The sequence below is a fragment of the Vicugna pacos genome, chromosome 1 (assembly GCF_048564905.1).
Source record: "Vicugna pacos chromosome 1, VicPac4, whole genome shotgun sequence".
NCBI lineage: Eukaryota > Metazoa > Chordata > Mammalia > Artiodactyla > Camelidae > Vicugna > Vicugna pacos.
This window is the reverse complement of record NC_132987.1, coordinates 75,045,395-75,064,172: the sequence shown is the minus strand read 5'-3', so window position 1 is coordinate 75,064,172 and position 18,778 is coordinate 75,045,395. Positions and strand designations below refer to the sequence as shown.

Here is an 18,778-nt window from a genome sequence, read left to right as displayed (position 1 = left end):
CTGGTTCTTCTCTCTCCGCAGCTTCCTCCTGAAACTTAGATAAGAGTAACTGGTTTCTATTCAAGGGAGAGGTAGAGTAAGATTCTGGGGCAGCAGCCCTGGTAACACAATCAGCTTGCTTTCCTCTTAAACTCCACAACAGTTATTTCCAACTCTACTCTTCTCAGGTTCCACCCTCTTCCATACGCCTTATACTCTCAGGGCCTTGCATTTTCCTCTAAAAAATAAATAAGTAAACATTTTTTTTAAAAGCTTCAAAAAAAAATTTCTTCAGCTTTCAATCTCATGCCACCAAGTCAATGCTACTTCTCCCCTCTCTTCTTTCTGACCTGTAATAATAAATGGGCTTTTTATTCAAGGCCAACCTGTCCACCTATTCTGTGAATTATGTTCCCTTCTATATTTCCAAGAAACTCATAGGCATTTTGTTTTCAGATTTTAATTATTTTGACTAGGCAATATATATAAATGGTTCAAAGTTAAAAAGTTACAAAAGAGAATATGGTGAATAGTCTCTTTTCTATTCCTAGCTTCAGTCACCTATGTTCTCCTTAGGGCAAGTATCCTGTCAGAGATATTCTGACAAGTAAATATATGCAAACATATTCTTTTCTAAGTCTTTTTTAAAAAAGCAATACACTTTACACACTGTTACATATCTTGTTTTTTTATTTACAAATATACCTTGGAGATAATATTAAATCATAAAATATTAGTTCATTCTTTTTTAAATAAGTAGTATTAATTATGAATGTACCATAGATTATTTAATCTTACCTCACTGATGGACATTTAACTTGTCTCCAAACACTTAGCATCATGAACAACATTGCAAAAAATAATTTTGTATATTACTCCATATATCATATATAGAAATTTATGTGAATCTATATAATCTACCTATAGATTAAATTCCTATCAATGGGATTTCAGAGTAAAAGAGTAAACACAATTGTAATTTTGATAGATATTACCAAATTAGCCTTCATAGATGACAAACCAAATTACAATCCCACCAAAAATGTATGAGAGTCATAATATTTACCCAACACCAACAGAAGGGCATCACAAACTTTTTTTTTTGCTGATTTCATAATGTAAGTTTAATTAGCATTTCACTTGTTAAAAGAAAGATTGACAATCTTTTCAAATATTTAAAAGCCACTTGTAAGTATTTTTCTAAGAGTTCTGTTCATATTCTTTTTCTACTTTCCCATGTTGTGTTTTTAAAATTGATTTGTTTAAGTTATTTACATGTAAAGACAGCTTTTGTAATTCGAGTTGCAAGTTTTTCTTTTTGGTCATGTAGAAAATTTTTCTTAGTCAGATTTATTAAAGTTTTACTCTTAGGCCTCTGACTTTTGTAATATACTTTCCCTACTCCAAGTTTATTGGGAAGAAAATTCTTATGATTTTTCTCTACTACTTTTATGATTTCTATTTTAAAGTTTTCATCATACAAATTTTACATATTTCTTGTTAAGATCATTTCTAGATATTTTACCACTTTTAGTTATTTTAAGTGGATTCTGTTTTATTAGATCTCCTAACTGGTTTCAATATATAAAAGCTACTAATTTCTGTATATATTAATTTTGTCGTCAGTCTCCTTAATGAATTCCGTAATTGTAACAGGCTTTAATTAATTGTCTTGGGATTTTTAGGTGTACAATTATACTACCTGCAAATAACAATAATTCAACTTCTCTCTTTCTAATGTTTAAACCTCAAAATTCTCTTTTTCATTTTCCCTGTTTAGTACCCCCAGAATAATGGTAGACAACAGTGTGATCACAGGCATTCTTCTCCTGTTACTCAAGAAATCTCACATTGTAGATTATCTTCTAACTCCCTAATATCAGCCTTCTCCACATCTTCTAGGTCTTTCTAATCTTAAAAAACTGTCCGTGGATACCACATTGCCTTCCAGCTACCCCTCCTTCATTTTCTTTGCAGTTATCTATACTTGTTCAAATCTCAGATCTTCCTCTTCCATGCGTTCCTCCATCGATTCCAGCCTAGCTTGTGTTTCCACCACTAGACAGATCAGATGCATTGACCTATGAACCATGTGGTATTTGAAAAACTTTTTGATGATGATAATGGTTGTCAGAAGACTGAGTTTCTGACGTAACAGTGACAGCAGAGTAAGAGATGATGTCTGATGGAGTTTAGACCCATTCTGCCAAAATAAGGCACCTTGACATGTTGAATATTTTAGGTCGACGGTGTTTGAGAAAATGGCAGAAACAGGAAGGTCTCTGTGACTTTTCCCCTACTCTTCTCCCCAAAGCACAAGTCCCTGTTGTGAGAGATGCCTTCCCTATACATGGAGGAGAAGAGCATCCTTATTTCTGAAGACAAGGGGATGCCCAGAAGAATCAGACAGGCCTTGCTAATTTTCCTCCAGTTTACTGCACTTACTACATACCCTTTGCCCTATCATATTTCTCTGTGAGTGTCCACTCTGCCAAACCTGAGACAAAAATACTTAGGTTTAACAGTATCTTTGGGTTGCCAATTTCTTATAAAGCGTCCTCTGTCAGGTAAAACTGGTATTATATACATGCATATGCTTTTCTCCTGTTAATCTGTCTCTGTCAGTTTTTTTCCAGACCCAACCAGGGACTTAATAGCAGTTAGGAAAACTTTTTCCTCTCTTACACATCTAATGTATGGTCCAAACCTCAGTCAACCCTGCAGTGGGATTTTGGTCATTGTTTCTGGCTGCTAGTCTCCAATCTGGTTTACCAAGCCTCCCAGAGATTTAATGAACTACCCAATACCCTTGTAATAAATTCCATTATTATACTAATACAATATATTATATCATGTTATTATAGTAACATAATAAATTCTGCTTCTATTAGCCACAACTGGTTTCTATTGCTTGTTCTTCCGGAGATTACCAACATCTTCCTTTTAATTGTAGCATTCAACCTAACTGATGATTCCCTCTTTCTAGAAATATTTTGTCCCTCAGTTTCAATGACACCTCATTTGTAGTTGCCCTTTTTCCTCTCTGACAACTCCTCAGTGTCTTTTGCCAGAGCTGTCCTTTCTTCCAAATGTTATTTACATATCTCCATTTGTCAGGATTAGGCCTTATCTGCTCAAGCTATGCTCATGTCCTAAGCGAACTCATATATGTACCCAGGTTGAAATACAATCAATTTGCTGCCTTCCTTTCATTTCTCCAGTACAGACCAATGCTGTGGGTTCTGTATCTGGTTATCTGTGTACTCATCAAATCTGCTTGGATGTTTCATATGCACCTCAAATTTAAAGGTATAATATTTGCCCCTAAAATGTCTTATCTCAGTGATTGGCACCACTACCTACTCAGTAGTCATGTCAGAAACTCAGAATAATCCTTGACTTTGTTCCTCTTAAGCCTCAAAATCCAACCCATCCCCGAGTCCTATCAATTTCTTTTCAACTCAGTCAACATCTCTATTTTTATCATTTTTTTCTCTATCATCAGTTCTTACTTAAATTCCTATAGCTACTTAACTGATCATTGAATTTACTCTTGTTATTACTGTTACCGAAGGCACGTTCACGTGCCTGACTCACCATAAGGCCAAACAAACTGAAAAGTAAGAGTTTGGAGCAGAGGAAGGTTTACTGCAGGGCTGAGCAAGGAGGACACGGTTGCTCATGCCCAGGAAAACCCTGAACTCCCCAGAGGGTTCCAACAAAGCATATTTAAAGGCCAGGTGAGGGAGAAGGGGTTGTAGGGTACTGATCAGCTCATGCACGATTGTCTGATTGGTTGATGTTGAAGTAACATAGCAGTCAACACTGTCTACCCCTAGGCACCAGAAAGTCTGTGCTCTTGATCATCAACTAGTTTCTTCCCTTTGGTGGTGGTTTTTAGCATCTGAAAAACTCACAAAATATGCCTGAAATACTATCATCTGGGTACCTCAGAGAGGAGTTACAACAGAGAAAATGGGGGAGAAGTCTGAGCCTGGAAGGCCCCACATGGTTCCTGCTCAGTTATGTACCAATCCAGTTTGTCTATGGTAGTCAAACTGCTCTTTTTAAAAATGGAAAGTTGATCATGTCATCTCCCTATTGAGGATCTTTCAATAGTTTCCCATTACCGTTAGAATGAAAGTCCAAAATACTTAACACAACGAAAAGAATCTCTTTTACCTGCACCCATTCTACCTCTCTAGGCCCTTATACCATTCTCCTATTCTTCATTAGTCAGTATACAGCCAGGAAAACAGAACCCTAGGATCATTATAGTGATGAGACATCATCTGAAGATCAGGAAGCTGCTGCCTTTCCTGAGCTGGCACCCACTAGCCTTCACTTCTCTTTGATGTGCTGGAAATATGCCTGTTTCTACTATGCTTGGAACTAAACAGGTGCTTGTCTTTTTACAGATGCTGCTAAAAACTTTTACTGACTACTAGAGCCCAGAGTTTTCTACCACTTCTGTTGCTGATACCCGAGGCTCCCAGAAGCAGAAAAAAAACGGCTTCTTCATGTCTCCTGCTCTAAATGTCCTGCCACTGTTGCATAGTATCAGAAAGTAATAGAAATTAATGTGCTGACAAGGAGTCTGCAAAATGTAGTTTGCCAGCTTCCAGCCCTTGTGACTCAGAGAACACAGAAGGTCAGGAATGGAGTTAAGAGCTACACACAAATAATTGGCACATGTGGACTTTACATTGGATCCTTTCAAGACACACATATGAGCTCATGTGGTTTTTATAGGGTTTAACACCAGGTCATTTTCTGGGTCTTAGCTTAAACAGTAGTTCATCAATAAAGCTATTTTTCACTCCACATATTAATTTTGGTCCCTTGATATTTACTCTTGGGCACTCTGTGCCTTTCCTCACAATATTAATAAAATTGTGACCAAAAATTTGCATAATTTTTCATTTAATATCTGCCTCCCCTGCTAAACTGAAAAGTCATTAAAGAGAAGGACTTCTATGTCTTCTTTTTTTTAAAATTGAAGTATAGTCAGTTATAATGTGTCAGTTTCTGGTGTATAGCATAATGTCTCATTCACACATATACATACATATATTCATTTTCAAATTCTTTTTCATTAAAGGTTATTATAAGATATTGAATATAGTTCCCTGTGCTATACTGAAGAAATCTGTTTTTTTTAATCTATTCTTATATATAGTAAATATTTGTAAATATCAAACTCGCAAATTTACCCCCTCCCACTCTCTTTCCTCCTGGTAATCATAAGATTGTTTACTATGTCTATGAGTCTATATCTGTTTTGTAGATGAGTTCATCAGTGTCTTCTTTTTTCTTTTTTTTTTTTTAGATTCCACAGATATGAGTGATATCATATGTTATTTTTCTTTCTCTTCCTGGCTTACTTCACTTAGAATGATGACCTCCAGGTCCATCCATGTTGCTGCAAATGGCATTATTTTATTCTTTTTTATGGCTGAGTAGTATTCTATTGTCGATGGACATGTAAGTTGTTTCCATGTCTTGGCTATTGTAAGTAGGGCTGCTGTGAACATTGGGGTGCATGTGTCTTTTCCAATTATAGTTTCTCTGGATGTATGCCCAGGAGTGTGATTGCTGGATCATATGGTAAGTGTATTTTTAATTTTTAAAGGAACCTCCATACTGTCCTCCATAGTGGCTGCACCAATTAACATTCACACCAACAGTGTAGGAGGGTTCCTTTTCTCCACACCCTCTCCAGCATTTATCATTTGTGGACTTTTAAATGATGGCCATTCTGACTGGTGTGAGGTGATACCCATTGTAGTTTTGATATGTCTTCTTTATTGCTACGTCTCCACTGCATGGAGTTTGTGTTACCAAGCCAAACTTGGGTCTGCTCACCTGCACACAGTAAAGCCAATCACTGGGTTGTGGTGAAGGAAAGTGCAGCATTTATTGTAAGACCCCAACACAAGGAAAACAGGTGGCTTGTGCTCAAAAAATAGTCAGACTCCATGAAGGGTTTCAACAAAGGCTGAACCTTTTTTTTAAAGGCCAGGTGAGGGAGTAGGGTTGCAGGTTATATCATCAGCTCATGCACAGTTCTCTGACTGGTCGATGGTGAGGTAACAGGGCAGTGTCACAAGGGTTAACATTATCAACCTTAGGTGCCAATAGGTCTGAGGGCTGCATGCTCATGATCATCACCCAGTAGTTAATTTCTTCCATTTGGTGGTGGTTTTAACATCTGTAAAACAACAAAAGAAATGTGCATCAGACATTATCATCTAGGTACTTCAGAGTGGAGCTACAGCAGAGGATATGTGGGAGGAGATAGTCCTGGGAAGGCCCCACAGGTTGATCTGAATAAATATTTACTGAATAAATGAAATATATATTCTATTATAGCATTCAAAAGGGTAGTTCCTTCATTCATTGTCAATAATCGCTGTAAGAATAAAATATCTAATAGTTCTGAAAGGTTATTTTATCATTAGGTTACAGGGTCAGTTTCCCAGGGATTTCTCTCATATTATAAATACAGAAACTGGCAGAAATGACACATTAGTTTCTCTGGATAAGTTGTATTAGAAATATGAATACCTAGATCTTTTTCAATAATGTAGTATATTCCACAGTAATTTAAGTAACCCTGGAGATAGTTATGAAAATAGATAGGAAAATACAAAATAAGGAATTAAAAAGATGGAATTCTTATGAAATATTTAAAGGGCAGAATAAAAAAGACAAAGAAAATTATAAAGCAAAAACTCCCTCATCCCCATAGATCCTGAGGTTCTAGCCACCTAGTTACAGAATCATATATGAAAACAACCACAAAACATTTTTTTTTTTTTTTAGATTCCACATATAAGCGATCTCATATGGTATTTTTCTTTCTCTTTCTGGCTTACTTCACTTAGAATCACATTCTTCAGCAACATCCATGTTGCTGCAAATGGTGTTAAGTTGTCAGTTTTTATGGCTGAATACACAAAACATTTATATACCCAAATATTCACATATATTTATACCAAAATGACATTTTCAAACAGTGAATGGCAACAGCTTAGCATTAAAATATTTGATCATGAGAAGGATAGAAATGATTCTCATGACAAACTGGCTTATAGCTTTCTAATTTAGTTCTTTTCATTAGGTCAACTCTTCCGTTTGGCATTTTATTCCTATAACAGAAAGACTGTAGGGTACAAGAGGGCAGCAGAACTACCATCAGTCTGTTTTCTTTTTTTAATTATTGAAGTATAGTTGATTTACAATATTGTGTTAGTTTCAGTTGTACAATAGAGTGATTCAGTTACATGTATTTTTTCAGATTATTTTTCATTATCTGTTATTACAAGATACTGAATATAATTCCCTGTGCATATAGTAAATCTTTGTTGCCTATCTATTTTATGCATAGTAGTTTGTATCTGTTAATCCCATGCTTCTAATTTATCCGCCCCCTTCCTCTTTGCTAACCACAAGTTATTTTCTATAGCTGTGAGTCTGTTTCTGCTTTGTGTATAGATTCATTTGTATTATTTTTTTGATTCCACATACAAGTGATATCATAGTGTTTGTCTTTCTCTGTCTGATTTTCTTCATTTAGTATGAAATTTTCTAGGTCCATTCATGTTGAGCTGCCTGCTGTCTTTAAAGCTGGTTTCCTGATTTGAAATTTGATTTTAAGAATTCTAACATGCAACGTGTCTGGTCGTTTTCTAAGAGGTGAGTAGTATCTATGTTCTGCCATCCTCAGGTGCTTAGAGTCTAACAGTCTGACTGTTAGAAGGTAGGGGAGGGTAGAGATGATGTTAGTGTCAACAAACTTTTAAATTATTGCAAGAGACAGGAAAGGGTGACAAGATAAGTTAAATTAGAAGGAGATTAATGCAATTCATCTAGAAGAGCTACGATTTTTCCAGGGAGATAAGAAGGATTGTTATCCAAAGAGAATGCAAGGGCTAAGGAAAGGGATGGAGGTCTGAGGAGGAAGGAAAAAATTCGGAGCCATCACTGTAAAGGTTTTAAGAAGGATGATTATAAGAACTGTTGAGCAGCTTTGAGAACCAAGGGGAATTTTGATACCATGAAATTTCAGGAATTGTAGCTGGTGCCCTGTTGAGATTTTATCAAGCAACTCCTGATCTACAGCAGGAATGCTGAGTGTTGTTAGTGAGGGTTAGCAAAGCAAACAAGGGCTGGCAAGTGTATTATTGAGACGTTTACCGTGGAGTCCAGTCTGGGTAGGAAGGCAAAAAAGCCAGAAAGAGAATAATGGATTTGAAGATAAGTGTTAGAAGACAAAAATTAGAAGCTGAAAAATAAATTCAACAATGATGGTAAACTAGTAGGAAAACCAGAGGGTAGTTTAGAAAGAGCTCTTTAGTGAGAAATTCCCACTGAGACCAGAGGTCCACAGGAGGTTACAAAGTATTGATGTTGTCAGGGACTTCAAGTAGCAGAATAAAAAAGTGTACACAGAAATTCAAAGAAGACAGGTTGTTAAATGAAGTCTACAGAACAATGATGTAGAAGTAGATACACCCAACCCTGCTCCAGGCAGCATGAATTGAAGAAGCAGAAAGAAACATAAGCTTTCTATATGAGATAATGCAACGAATCTTAAATTTTAGAGCAATATGCCTGTTTTATTTTGTTATAGAAGGTAGAAATATTAAAAGGATATGGGGATGTTTGTTCATGATGAAACAGGTGTCCTAGAGTCTCATGAAAAAAACAGACTGGCAAGGAATGGAGTGGGCCTAGGGTCTTAGTAGGGCAGGCTAGATAAGGTGCTTAGAAGTAATGCTGAGTTTCGTGTTAAGGTTCTTGAGTGTTGGTCAAAGGAATTAAGGTAAAAGGATAGGGAGGTATATCAGTAAAAGAAAACTCTTGTTTCATTTCTGCTCTACTTGCACCAGCTTCTGATACCGAGTATGGTGGGGAGGATTCCCACATCAAACAATTCTCCAGCTCTTCAGCCCAATTTTCCTACAGCTGGATTATGACACTAACTACCTGGAGTTAGCACAGGCTCCAAAGATTAAGGCCCCAGTCCCACAAGCCTGCCCCCATTTGGGATGCCAATCACAGGTTCCAGGTTGTCAGCTGGACTTCTGAACAATTGGCTATAAATTGAGAGTTTTCATGACCCCCTCCCAGGATTCAGTAAGTTGCTAGAAGGGCTCTCGGAACTCAGGTGAAACACTTCATTAAATTTACTGGTTTATTATAAAGGATACAACTCAGGAATAGCAGAATGGAAGGGATGCACAGGGCAAGATCTGTGGGAAGGGGTGCAGAGCTGCCATGCCATCTCTGAGCACATTAGCCTCCCAGCACCTTCATGTATTCACCAACCTGGAAGCTCTCAGGGTTTAGAGTTTTTAACAGAGATTTCATTAAGTTCACATGATTAATTATGCCTTTGGCCATTGATGGTGAAATCAATCTCCAGCTTCTCTCCCAACCCCTGGAGGTTGGGAGTTGGGTGGGACTAAAAGTTTCAACCTTCTAATCACTTGGTTGGTTTCTCTGGCAACTAGTCCTTAACTTCGAAGAGTCATCTCATTAACATAAGCATATATGTGGTTGAAAGGGGTTTATTATAAATAACAAAAGATACTCCTCTCACCCCATCACTCAGAAAACTCCGAGGGTTATAGGAGCTCTCTGCCAGGAACTAGAGAAAGATCCAATATATAGTTCTCATTTTGTCACAATTAGTTTTCTACTGTTGTTGTAACAAATTACCACAGACGGTGGTTTACAGGAACACAAATTTATTATCTGTCAGTTCTCTAGATCAGGAGTCTAACACAGGTCCTACCTAGCTGAAATCAAGGCACTGGCAGAGCTGAATTCCTTTCTGGAGGCTCTAGGGGAAAATCCATGTTTTTGCCTTTTCCATCTTCCAAACCCTGCCAGATTCCTTAGCTTATTGCTCCTTTCCTCTACCTACAAAGCCAATAACTTTGCACTCTCTGACCATTTTTGCCCACCAGGCAGCAAAGTCAATCTTCTGACCCTGGGTTGTGTAAAAGGAAAGTACAGTGTTCGCTGCAGTGTGTCAAGCAAGGAGAATGGGCAGCTTATGCACAAAAGACCTGAATTCCCCAACAGCTTTCAGGGAAGGGCTTTTAAAGGTAACATTGGGAGTAAGTGTTGCAGGATGTGTGATCTTCTGATTGGTTGGTGGTGAGGTAATACGGTGGGAATCTCAATCATCAACCTGGTTCATCCAGTCTGGGGTCTAGCGCTTGTGATCAGCATGTAGTCACCATCCTTCACCTGGGTGGGGAAACGGGTCTAAGTTTTTACAGAATGACTCAAAGATATGTGTTAGATTGTTATATATATCCCTTGAGGAGGAACTAGGACTGTTTTATTGCTGAACTATTAAGCTAGCATTACTTTTCATGCCTGACTGCTTTTCCTTTATTTCTGCATTTCCTCACTTCCCTAGTTAGTAACTACTTGAGTCTGCTCTTTGGAACTCAGGGAAGGCATAGGAGACTAAAGCCTTTTTCTACAGACAAGAAATGGGGGACACAGAGGGGCTTTTGTACTCAGGAGGGCCCTGCAGGATCCTGTTGGATGTCAACTTCCCCTTTTCTTTGATACCCTTCAATTTTGAGCAGAACAGGGGTAGGACAAGAATGGGAATAAAATTCAAAAGCAACTGTACTGGATATTGCAGGAACCTGAGATATATGTATAAGAATCAAATGAATAATATACAGTGGAAGTAAATTATAAAATTTCTCCAATAATTTTAAAACCATCAATTAGAGTATTGCAGGCTTTACCATTTGATCTCCCTCCACCTATTTTCTTCTCCATGTTCTCTCTTTTAATATCCCGCTGCCTCTACTCATATTTTCATTACCTTCTTTTGAGTGCTTCTCTTTCCATCCTTTTTCATCCTTTTGTTCATGTGTCTTTTGCCTCCTACTTCCCTCAGCAACGTTTATGACTTTATGACTATTTGAATGTGCACATATTCAAACCACTGTGGGAATAAAGCATTTTGTGTTAAAATACTAAAATTCTCCTGCATTCATTTTCTCCTTTCTACTCGCTTGATCACTGCTCAAGTTCAGACCTTTATTCTCTCTTCTCCTTACAACAAATTCCTTACTAAATTTCTTATAATTCTCCCAAATCCCTTGACAGTCCTTCCACCCTCACTTCTACCAGTTCTTTGACTTTTCTAGCAAACCCAATCTTGTCATTCCACTACTCAAAATTCTTCATTTGTTCACATTACCTACCAGATAAAATCCAAACTTCTTTATAAGGTTAAAAAAAAAGATCCCTGCCTACTTATCTAACTTCATTTTTGCCTTTTCTCCTGATTCCCCTTTGCATGTTACCCTATGGCAGCACAGAAATACTTGTGGTTTCATCATACCTTGCCATGCCTCTGTAATCTTCCATCTGTCATTTTCATATTCCCTCTGTTGCTTTTATCCTATCCATATGGCAAACTCTTAGTCACTCTTTAGGGCTGTTCAAATACTATTCAGCCCTAGAAAAGAATGAAATCTTGTTATACGTGACATGAATGGACCTTGAGGATGTTAGGCTAAGTGAAATAAGTCAATAAGACAAATACCATATGATTTCATTCATATATGGAATCTAAAAAAAAGAGACAAAACAAATAAACCAACAAAAAAACAAACTCATAAATACAGAGAACAGATTGGTGGTTACCAGAGGGAAGGAGGTTGAGGAATGGGCTAAGGAGGTCAATTGCATGGTGATGGATAATAACTAGACCTTTGGCGGTGATCACTTTTTTGTGCATACAGATGAATTATAATGTGATACACCTGAAACTCATAGAATGTTCTATAACAATTTTACCTCAATTAAAAAAAAAAAGAGACTGTTCAAATGTTACCTTTGCTGTTAGGCATTCCCAGTCTCTTTTAGGCAAACCTGGGAAACATCCTTTGTTGTCTGCTATACTGTACATCACTCCATTGTTTGCAATAATGTTTTTATTGGCATTTGGGGTCAGGACTTGAGTTTTTCCATTCCCAACACCTTACATAAATTTTAGCACATAGTAGCTCAATCATCTTTGCTCAGTTAACCTACCCTTTTATTTAACCTACCATAATGCTATGGCTTAGCTCTTCTTTCTGCCTATCAGTTCCTCAAACTGTTTTTTGGAACCCTAGTGCCCCTTGCAAAAGAGTTATATATTATAAATAGAGTTAGCCTTTAGATAGCTGTGTGAAATGTACGTTTGTTTTCTTTTTAGGTTTATGAGAGAAGTCCAATTCTTTTCCCAAGTAATCCTCTTATCTTTCAGTTCCGTAATGATTTTCTTTCTTTCTTTTTCTTTTTAATTAAAGTGTGGTTGATTTACAATATTGTATTAGTTTCTGATGTACAACACAGTGATTCAGTTATACATATATATTCTTTCTCATATTATTTTTCATTATAGGTTATTACAAGTTATCGAATATAGTTCCCCATGCTTTACACAGGGACCTTGTTGTTTCATAATGATTTTCAAGGGTAATTAAGGTCAGTGAAATAAAGAAATCTCCTAGATTACCTAACATTAGAAAATTGTATTTGTTTTTCCATTATCTAGATTAGGAACATCAACCAAAAAAAAAAAACTATATATATATATGACTAAGACACCAACATAATTACCTCCAAATTTTCTTATTTCAAACCCATCTCTGCTTAACCTGGATTGCTGTCAATGAAATAGAACAAATTTTGCTCATTTGCTGTATTGCTTTTACTTATATTGAGATTGATGTTGACTCTGTGATTTTAAACAGTTTGACTTAAAGAAAAATAACTGTTACAAGGAAGGTTTTGGGAAACAGTCACTGAAAATAGAGCATCAATCAAGGTCCAATCAAGGAAACAGAAATCATACCATGTTACCTAGGGAACTTAATAATAGGGTATTGTTACACAGGGGTAGGAGGGGGCTCCACACAAAAAAGGAGAACTCTGAAGTGATTCAGAGATATGTAATGTGGGAAGCTATTACCGTCTTAAAGCTGGGGAAACAAAGGGAAAAGTTTGGATTTTTAGAACTGAAAAGCTCAGAGGAAAGTTCCTGCTGACTAGGGGCTGCAACTCTGAGAAGTGGGCACAGCCTAGCTGGTGCTGGTCACTCTGAGGTGTTGTGATGGGTCTAGTTCTTGGGGTGTAAAGTGGGAGGTTGGAACCAACTGCTGATGATGGGGTGAAGGGCTTTTACTGCTGAAATGATGCTGATAGAAGCAGGAAGCAAGGAGAAAGGAACAAGTGTCTTCTCCCCCACTTCTACTTTCCATCCTCTCTCCAAGGGCTCCTATTGATAGAACCTACCAAGAAGCCAGCTGGCAAAGGAGACATGTTTGCAGAGCCCCAGCCCCAGTAGTAAGTGTGAATATGGAGTAGAGAGACGACAGCTTAATAAGTAACACTAAAAGCAATTAAATTGAATGTTAAGCAATGATCAGTTAGAGTAACCATCTTCCAGCTTCAAAAACTCAACAAGATCATATAATCAAGATCTTAAAAAATTAATATTATTCTCTTGGGTTTGTCTGCCATTAGAGGTGCACTCAAGTATGCTATGTCACTGTAGTTATCATTTAATCATCCAAACTGGGAGCTATATGGTAGATACTGTTTTAGGTGGTTGGGTTTCAACAGTGAAAAAATAAATAGATCCCTGTCCAGCCTTGTGAAACTTTCATTCTAGTGAAGGGAAAACAGACAATAAATAAAGATATAGTGAGTGCAGTAGAGATAATAAAGCAATCTGTGTGTCAGGGGAATAGGGATTGGGGCTAGGGGCAGCTCTTTCATCTGGGGGTGCCATAGAAGAGCTCAATGACAAAGTTGAATTTGAGCAAGGGCCCAAGGGAAATATGAGGGAAAAACACAGTATGAATATATGAGAGAAGATCTTTGCAGTCAGAAATAGTTGCATTTGATAAAAGTGGGTGGACTTTTTTGTGGGTTTGCAGTTTGTTTTAAACTATTTACATAGTTCTGCTTTAGAAGACTGTGATTCTAGCTGGGTAACATCAACTTATTGTCAACTAGAGTACCAACTCAAACATACCACAAAGCATTGCTCATCTCTTCCAATGAGGGAAAAGCTATACTTCCTCACGCAGTGGGTTATAAAAAATTTGCTGATGGTAAAAAGAACTAGCTGAAGTATGTACATAATAGTCCACCTCTACTACAAAATACTTTTTGTTTCAGAATCAGCTATGAAATTCTAATAGTCTCAAACTTTTAACTTGGATTATTTGAGTAAATATAAAATGCCAGGCACTGTACATGATTACTTTTTTATTAAGATGTCAACCTCTGTTTTTCAGTTAAGAGTTCATGAATCTCGGTAGTTGGTCAACAGTCTTTGAGGCAAAAAGTGGGATGGACATCATCAGTACTCTTAACCCCAAACAATGAAATCACTATTGGCATTAGAATCATGTTGCTTTTTGTTCAGATAATTTTTTGCCTTGGAAAAAGCATGCCTACTTTGGATTCCATAGTTCCAGAAGTATTAATAAGTTAGCTATGATTAAGTATTCCTTCAACCAGTTTGTCACTCAAACAATAAAGACGAACTTATCTGTAAAGTTAGGTGACTGAAAATGGTGTAAAACCTGGTAAAACTCTCATGTTAAAGGTTTTTTTTTTCTTCTTCTTTTTTAAATCAACAGTAATTCTGGTCCTTGAAAAAAATGAGTTGTACCACATAATGTAAAATCTTTTTCTGTAGCTAGTAATAATTTCCCATATGAAAGCTTAAGGTAGGTATGTATTCATTTGAGGAGAAAGTAGTTTGAGATTGGACACTTAGAAGGTAGACATTTGAGTTACCTCGGTCAATTTGTTTTCTAACTTTGAAAGAAATCTTGAGAGGTCAGTGGTGTCATCTGGAAGGTAAGAACTTGGTTCTGGCAGGGAAACCACCACACAGGCTTGTAGTATTTGCACTTAACCTCTGTGCCTCTGTTCCTCCAGCTGTCAAGTAGGGATAATGGTAATTGCAAATTTCCCTGGGAAGTAAGCGTGTACTTTGACATCTCTGGCTGAAGATGCTATATCTACACAAATTATTATTAAAACATAATGCATTTATGCACAAAAACACCAGCATGGTGCTCTTTTAATGCTTATATAACATGTACAAATACTGCTCTTCCATGTCTCCACTTTAGGTAAGAGAATATAATCATAGCTTGCAACTAATCCAATTCTCAGAATATGGAGGAAATGTATCCTTTAAAGCTCCATATCATCCTTTTGAGAAGCACTAAACCTGTTAATCCCTCATGGTCTCTAGTAGCAATTGCATGAATGGCCCCCATATTAAGCTTTTGGCACCTTTTCAAATATTGGCTAAATTACTTTTGTTTTTTCCTGGAGATTGGAACCAGCAGGGAAAGGTTAGGGGAATGAAACTGGCTAGCGATATTAAAATTTTGGTTGTTTAACATTTAACTGAGTCTCAACAACGTGTTAAAGTGCTACCTAAACAGATAATTAGCTATTCGTTGCACAGTGGGCTCTGTCTAAATTTAGCTGTGACATTAGGTTTAGAGAATGAGAAAATAGGAAAAGAAATTTTCTCAAGGGAAACGGTGGTGTCAGCACAGCTGAGGAATGTCACAATGGCTACATTTCGTCAATTATGATTATCATCAGGGCATCTCCCAGAGCGATACAGGACAAGGTTTATTCGTAAGTGCATCCTGAGAATAGGTGATGGAAAGGAGTGCTGCAGGAGACAGGTTTACAGGGGACGACAGAGGCGGACAGGCAGAGAGGGGAGAAAAAAGTAGGTGGAGGAAAAGAGGTACTTAAACCGAGCACTGGACGACAGGCTGGGAGGCGGAAGTTAAGAAAAAAAGAGCGATGGGCAGGGGGTAGAATTGTGTGTAGCCTTGGAGGTGAGTAAAACCTTGTTAGCCAGTGGGTGGAGGCTGGGGAGACCTTAGCGATTGAAGGGGGAGGACAGCGTAATCTTGGCGGCAGACAAGCATTAGTTTAACGGCGGCTGACTCCTTATTCGACTTTCTTCTTATTGAAGCACATTTGTGGCTATCTGGTGGAGATGGCAGGACCAACGTAAAATTAATGGATTGAGGACGTATGTCCTCTGCCTCCACTGGAGCCCCTCTCGGGACAGTCGAAACTGTCCACCATCCCGCAGAACCGCCGGTGATTGTAGCTCCAAGGTTAAACCACCAGGGCTGTGTGTGGCCGGCAAATGGAGAGGGCAGGGCGAGCGGACATCGGGGTGAGGGAAGGTTGTGGTGGATCACAGACTCTCCTCTTAGGGGCAGATGTTTACTACTTCCCGAGGTCGCTTTTCCGCCATCAGTTCACAGGAAAACAGGCAATGAAAATAAAATTACACGTGCGAACATGCAAATGAAACAAAACCAAAGGAAAACACCACCGCACTCTAGGCGATCCGATGGGGGAAATCCATGGCCTCCTGTTGCCAGTCGCCCAGCGGGAACAGCAGACAGCCCCGCGGCCAGAGAATCAAGAGTGAGAAAGCAAATCTTTCGCGGCCCCTCTCCTCGCCCGGCTCTGTTGACCCTTTCACCAAACCGCCCTCCCAGAGAAAGCAAGAAAAAAATGCCTGTGCAAACGTGCCTCAGCGGGCTTGGGGGAAGTGGGGAGGGGAAAAAGGAGGGATTCGGAGAGCACAGCTGTCCCGGGAAGCAGGAAGGAGGAGAAAGTCTCTCCTTTCAGCCCTCGGCGAGGAGGGAGATGCCCAGTCCATTAGGCTACGTCCAGCGTCCCAGACAGGAACCTTTAGCATGGGCAACGGAAGGGCAGCCCCATCCTGCCTTCTCTTCCCCACCCCCTCTCCTCGTCCCGGGTCCCAGCCAGAGGGAGAGCGCCGCTCGGGCGAGGCGAGCCGGGAGCACGAAACGTCCCGCCGCCCTCCGCCTCAGTCTGCGCCGGGGCCGCGGTGGACCCGCGAGGGGCGGAGTGGGCGAGACCATTAGAAAGGCTGGGAAGGGGGGGACGAAGCAGGAACGCAAGGGGCGGGGCCTACTAACCTATTCCAGATTTTCCAGTCCTCTTTAAAACCCTGCTTTGGAAGAAACCTGGCTATCAAAGAGGAGTGAAGAGTTTTTTGGTTTTTTTTTTTTTTTTTTTTTGGAAAGGGGAGGAGCGTGTGTGGGAGGGCGGGGTGGGAGGAGCGCGGCTTGCACTCCGGGATCAGATGGGAGCGCGAGTTGCGCGGGTTGGGCGGGCGACTCCCAGCTCCCTCTCTGAGGGTCGGCTTCCTTTCCCCCTCCCGTGCGGGGCGGGGTGGTGCGTTCCGAGTTCCCAGGAGTTCGAGGCGGGCGGGAGGCTGGCGGGTGCCGGGGGGAGGGGAGTGGCGGCGGCGGCGGCGGCGGCGGGCGGCTCCCGCCTCAGCCTCGGCAGTGGCGTCGGCGACGGCGGAGTCGAGGCAGCCGCGAGCGCTCGGCTGAGTGTCAGCCGGCGGCGACGGCTCAAGAACTGGGAGTTGGGGACGCGCGCACCGGACCTTTCGCCGCCGCCGCCGCCGCGCCGTGGCCGCTGCTGCCGCCGCCCAGAGCCTGAGGCTGCGGGGCCGGGGAAGCCAGGGGGCGGGCAAGCAAGCGGGCCGGGGGGAGGGTGGGGGATGGCGCGGACCCCGGGGCCGGCTCCGCTGTGTCCCGGAGGCGGCAAAGCACAACTTTCCTCCGCTTCTCCCCTCGGGGCCGGGCTCCTACTGTCGCCCCCGACGCCACCGCCACTGCTGCTGCTGCTGCTTTTCCCGCTGCTGCTCTTCTCCCGGCTCTGTGGTAGGTGAACCTCGGCGGCCGGCGCGGGCTGAGGGAGGCGCGACCGAGGGTCCCGGCGCCGCGGCCCGGTAGGCGCGGGCCGCTCTCCCTGGCGGGAGGCGGTTGTGTTCGGCGGTTGGCTGCGTGAGCGGGTGCCGCGGACTTTGGCTGGAAACTTTTCGCCGCGCCTGGGGCGAGGCCGGGGAAGGGCCGGGGCCGGCCAGTGCGGCGCTGGCCGCCCGCTCCCCTCCCCCGGTGCCGCGCCGCTCTCCACGCTGCGGGCCGGGGGTTCAGCGGCGGTGCTTTCCGCCCGGACGCCGAGTGCTTGGTGAGCAGGGCTCCTCCGTGTTTGCTCCCGGGACCGTTACTTCCTCCCTCATTCACGGAGGAAGCTGAAAGCGCGGACCTCTGTGCTGGGGACTGAGGTGCCGGGATGCTCGTTTGCCGCCTTCTTTTTTTCCCGGGTGAAACTTAAGTTGTGAGCCTGGATACCTTTAGGGACCAGACCCCGACGGAATGAAGCCCTCGGAGTTCCCACCCCCCATCACCTTACACGCTGGAGAAGACACCATGTTAGCCCACCCTGTAGCATCCTTTCCAGTCAGTTTCCTTCTGTCCTCCGGCCCCTTTCTGCCCTGGCAGCCTCTGGATCGCTTTGCTTCGAGCCGGTCGCTGCCTTCTAGTTTGGGACATCTATCACACTGTCCATGTTTATTTTAGCAAACCCTTTTTGTGCTCAGGACTTCGGTATATTTATGTGTTAAATACCTGAATGACTATGTCCCCGGCTGTTCTGATCAAAACAAATCCCACGCCTCTTCCCTGTCTCTTTCTTCCTTCTTGTGTTAACAGACTTTTTGTTTGGGGCGGGGGGCGTCGTCACATTTGGGAGATAGTCTCTTTGTAATCAGTTTCTAGGTATGGGAAGACTAGAAACCTGTTTGTTGGGGATCGTGTAAAAATACGCATTCTCATGCAAGAGAAGTGGACGCAAGTGATCATTAATAGAAGGCCGT

At 41.0% G+C, this 18,778-nt stretch overlaps 1 protein-coding gene and 1 long non-coding RNA gene across 11 annotated transcripts in view; one reads left to right on the top strand and one right to left on the bottom strand.

The window, feature by feature from the left end:
* Window positions 1-5,871: 5,871 nt before the first annotated feature.
* On the bottom strand, window positions 5,872-17,938 carry LOC116277689 (uncharacterized). Of its 5 annotated transcripts, XR_012074784.1 has the most exons (5): window positions 16,615-16,948; window positions 14,827-14,970; window positions 11,366-11,482; window positions 10,841-10,963; window positions 5,872-6,190 (listed from the first exon to the last, which is right to left on the bottom strand). It is a non-coding gene; the product is annotated as an uncharacterized lncRNA (long non-coding RNA). The 5 variants fall into 5 exon arrangements; XR_012074790.1 differs by lacking the exons at window positions 14,827-14,970; window positions 16,615-16,948 and adding an exon at window positions 17,632-17,938; XR_004187170.2 differs by lacking the exons at window positions 14,827-14,970; window positions 16,615-16,948 and adding an exon at window positions 17,028-17,063.
* Window positions 15,696-18,778, top strand: part of NECTIN3 (nectin cell adhesion molecule 3) — a 128,781-nt gene continuing 125,698 nt past the window's right edge. For 4 of the 6 annotated variants that reach the window (XM_072965493.1, XM_072965500.1, XM_006217326.4 and 1 more), the window contains exon 1: window positions 17,250-17,783. In XM_072965493.1, the coding sequence (XP_072821594.1) occupies window positions 17,621-17,783 (163 nt within the window). In that variant the 5' untranslated portion in view covers window positions 17,250-17,620. Of the gene's footprint in view, window positions 15,788-17,249; window positions 17,784-18,778 lie in introns of those variants that run through there. The other 2 variants (XM_072965479.1, XM_031672176.2) reach the window with 2 other exon arrangements.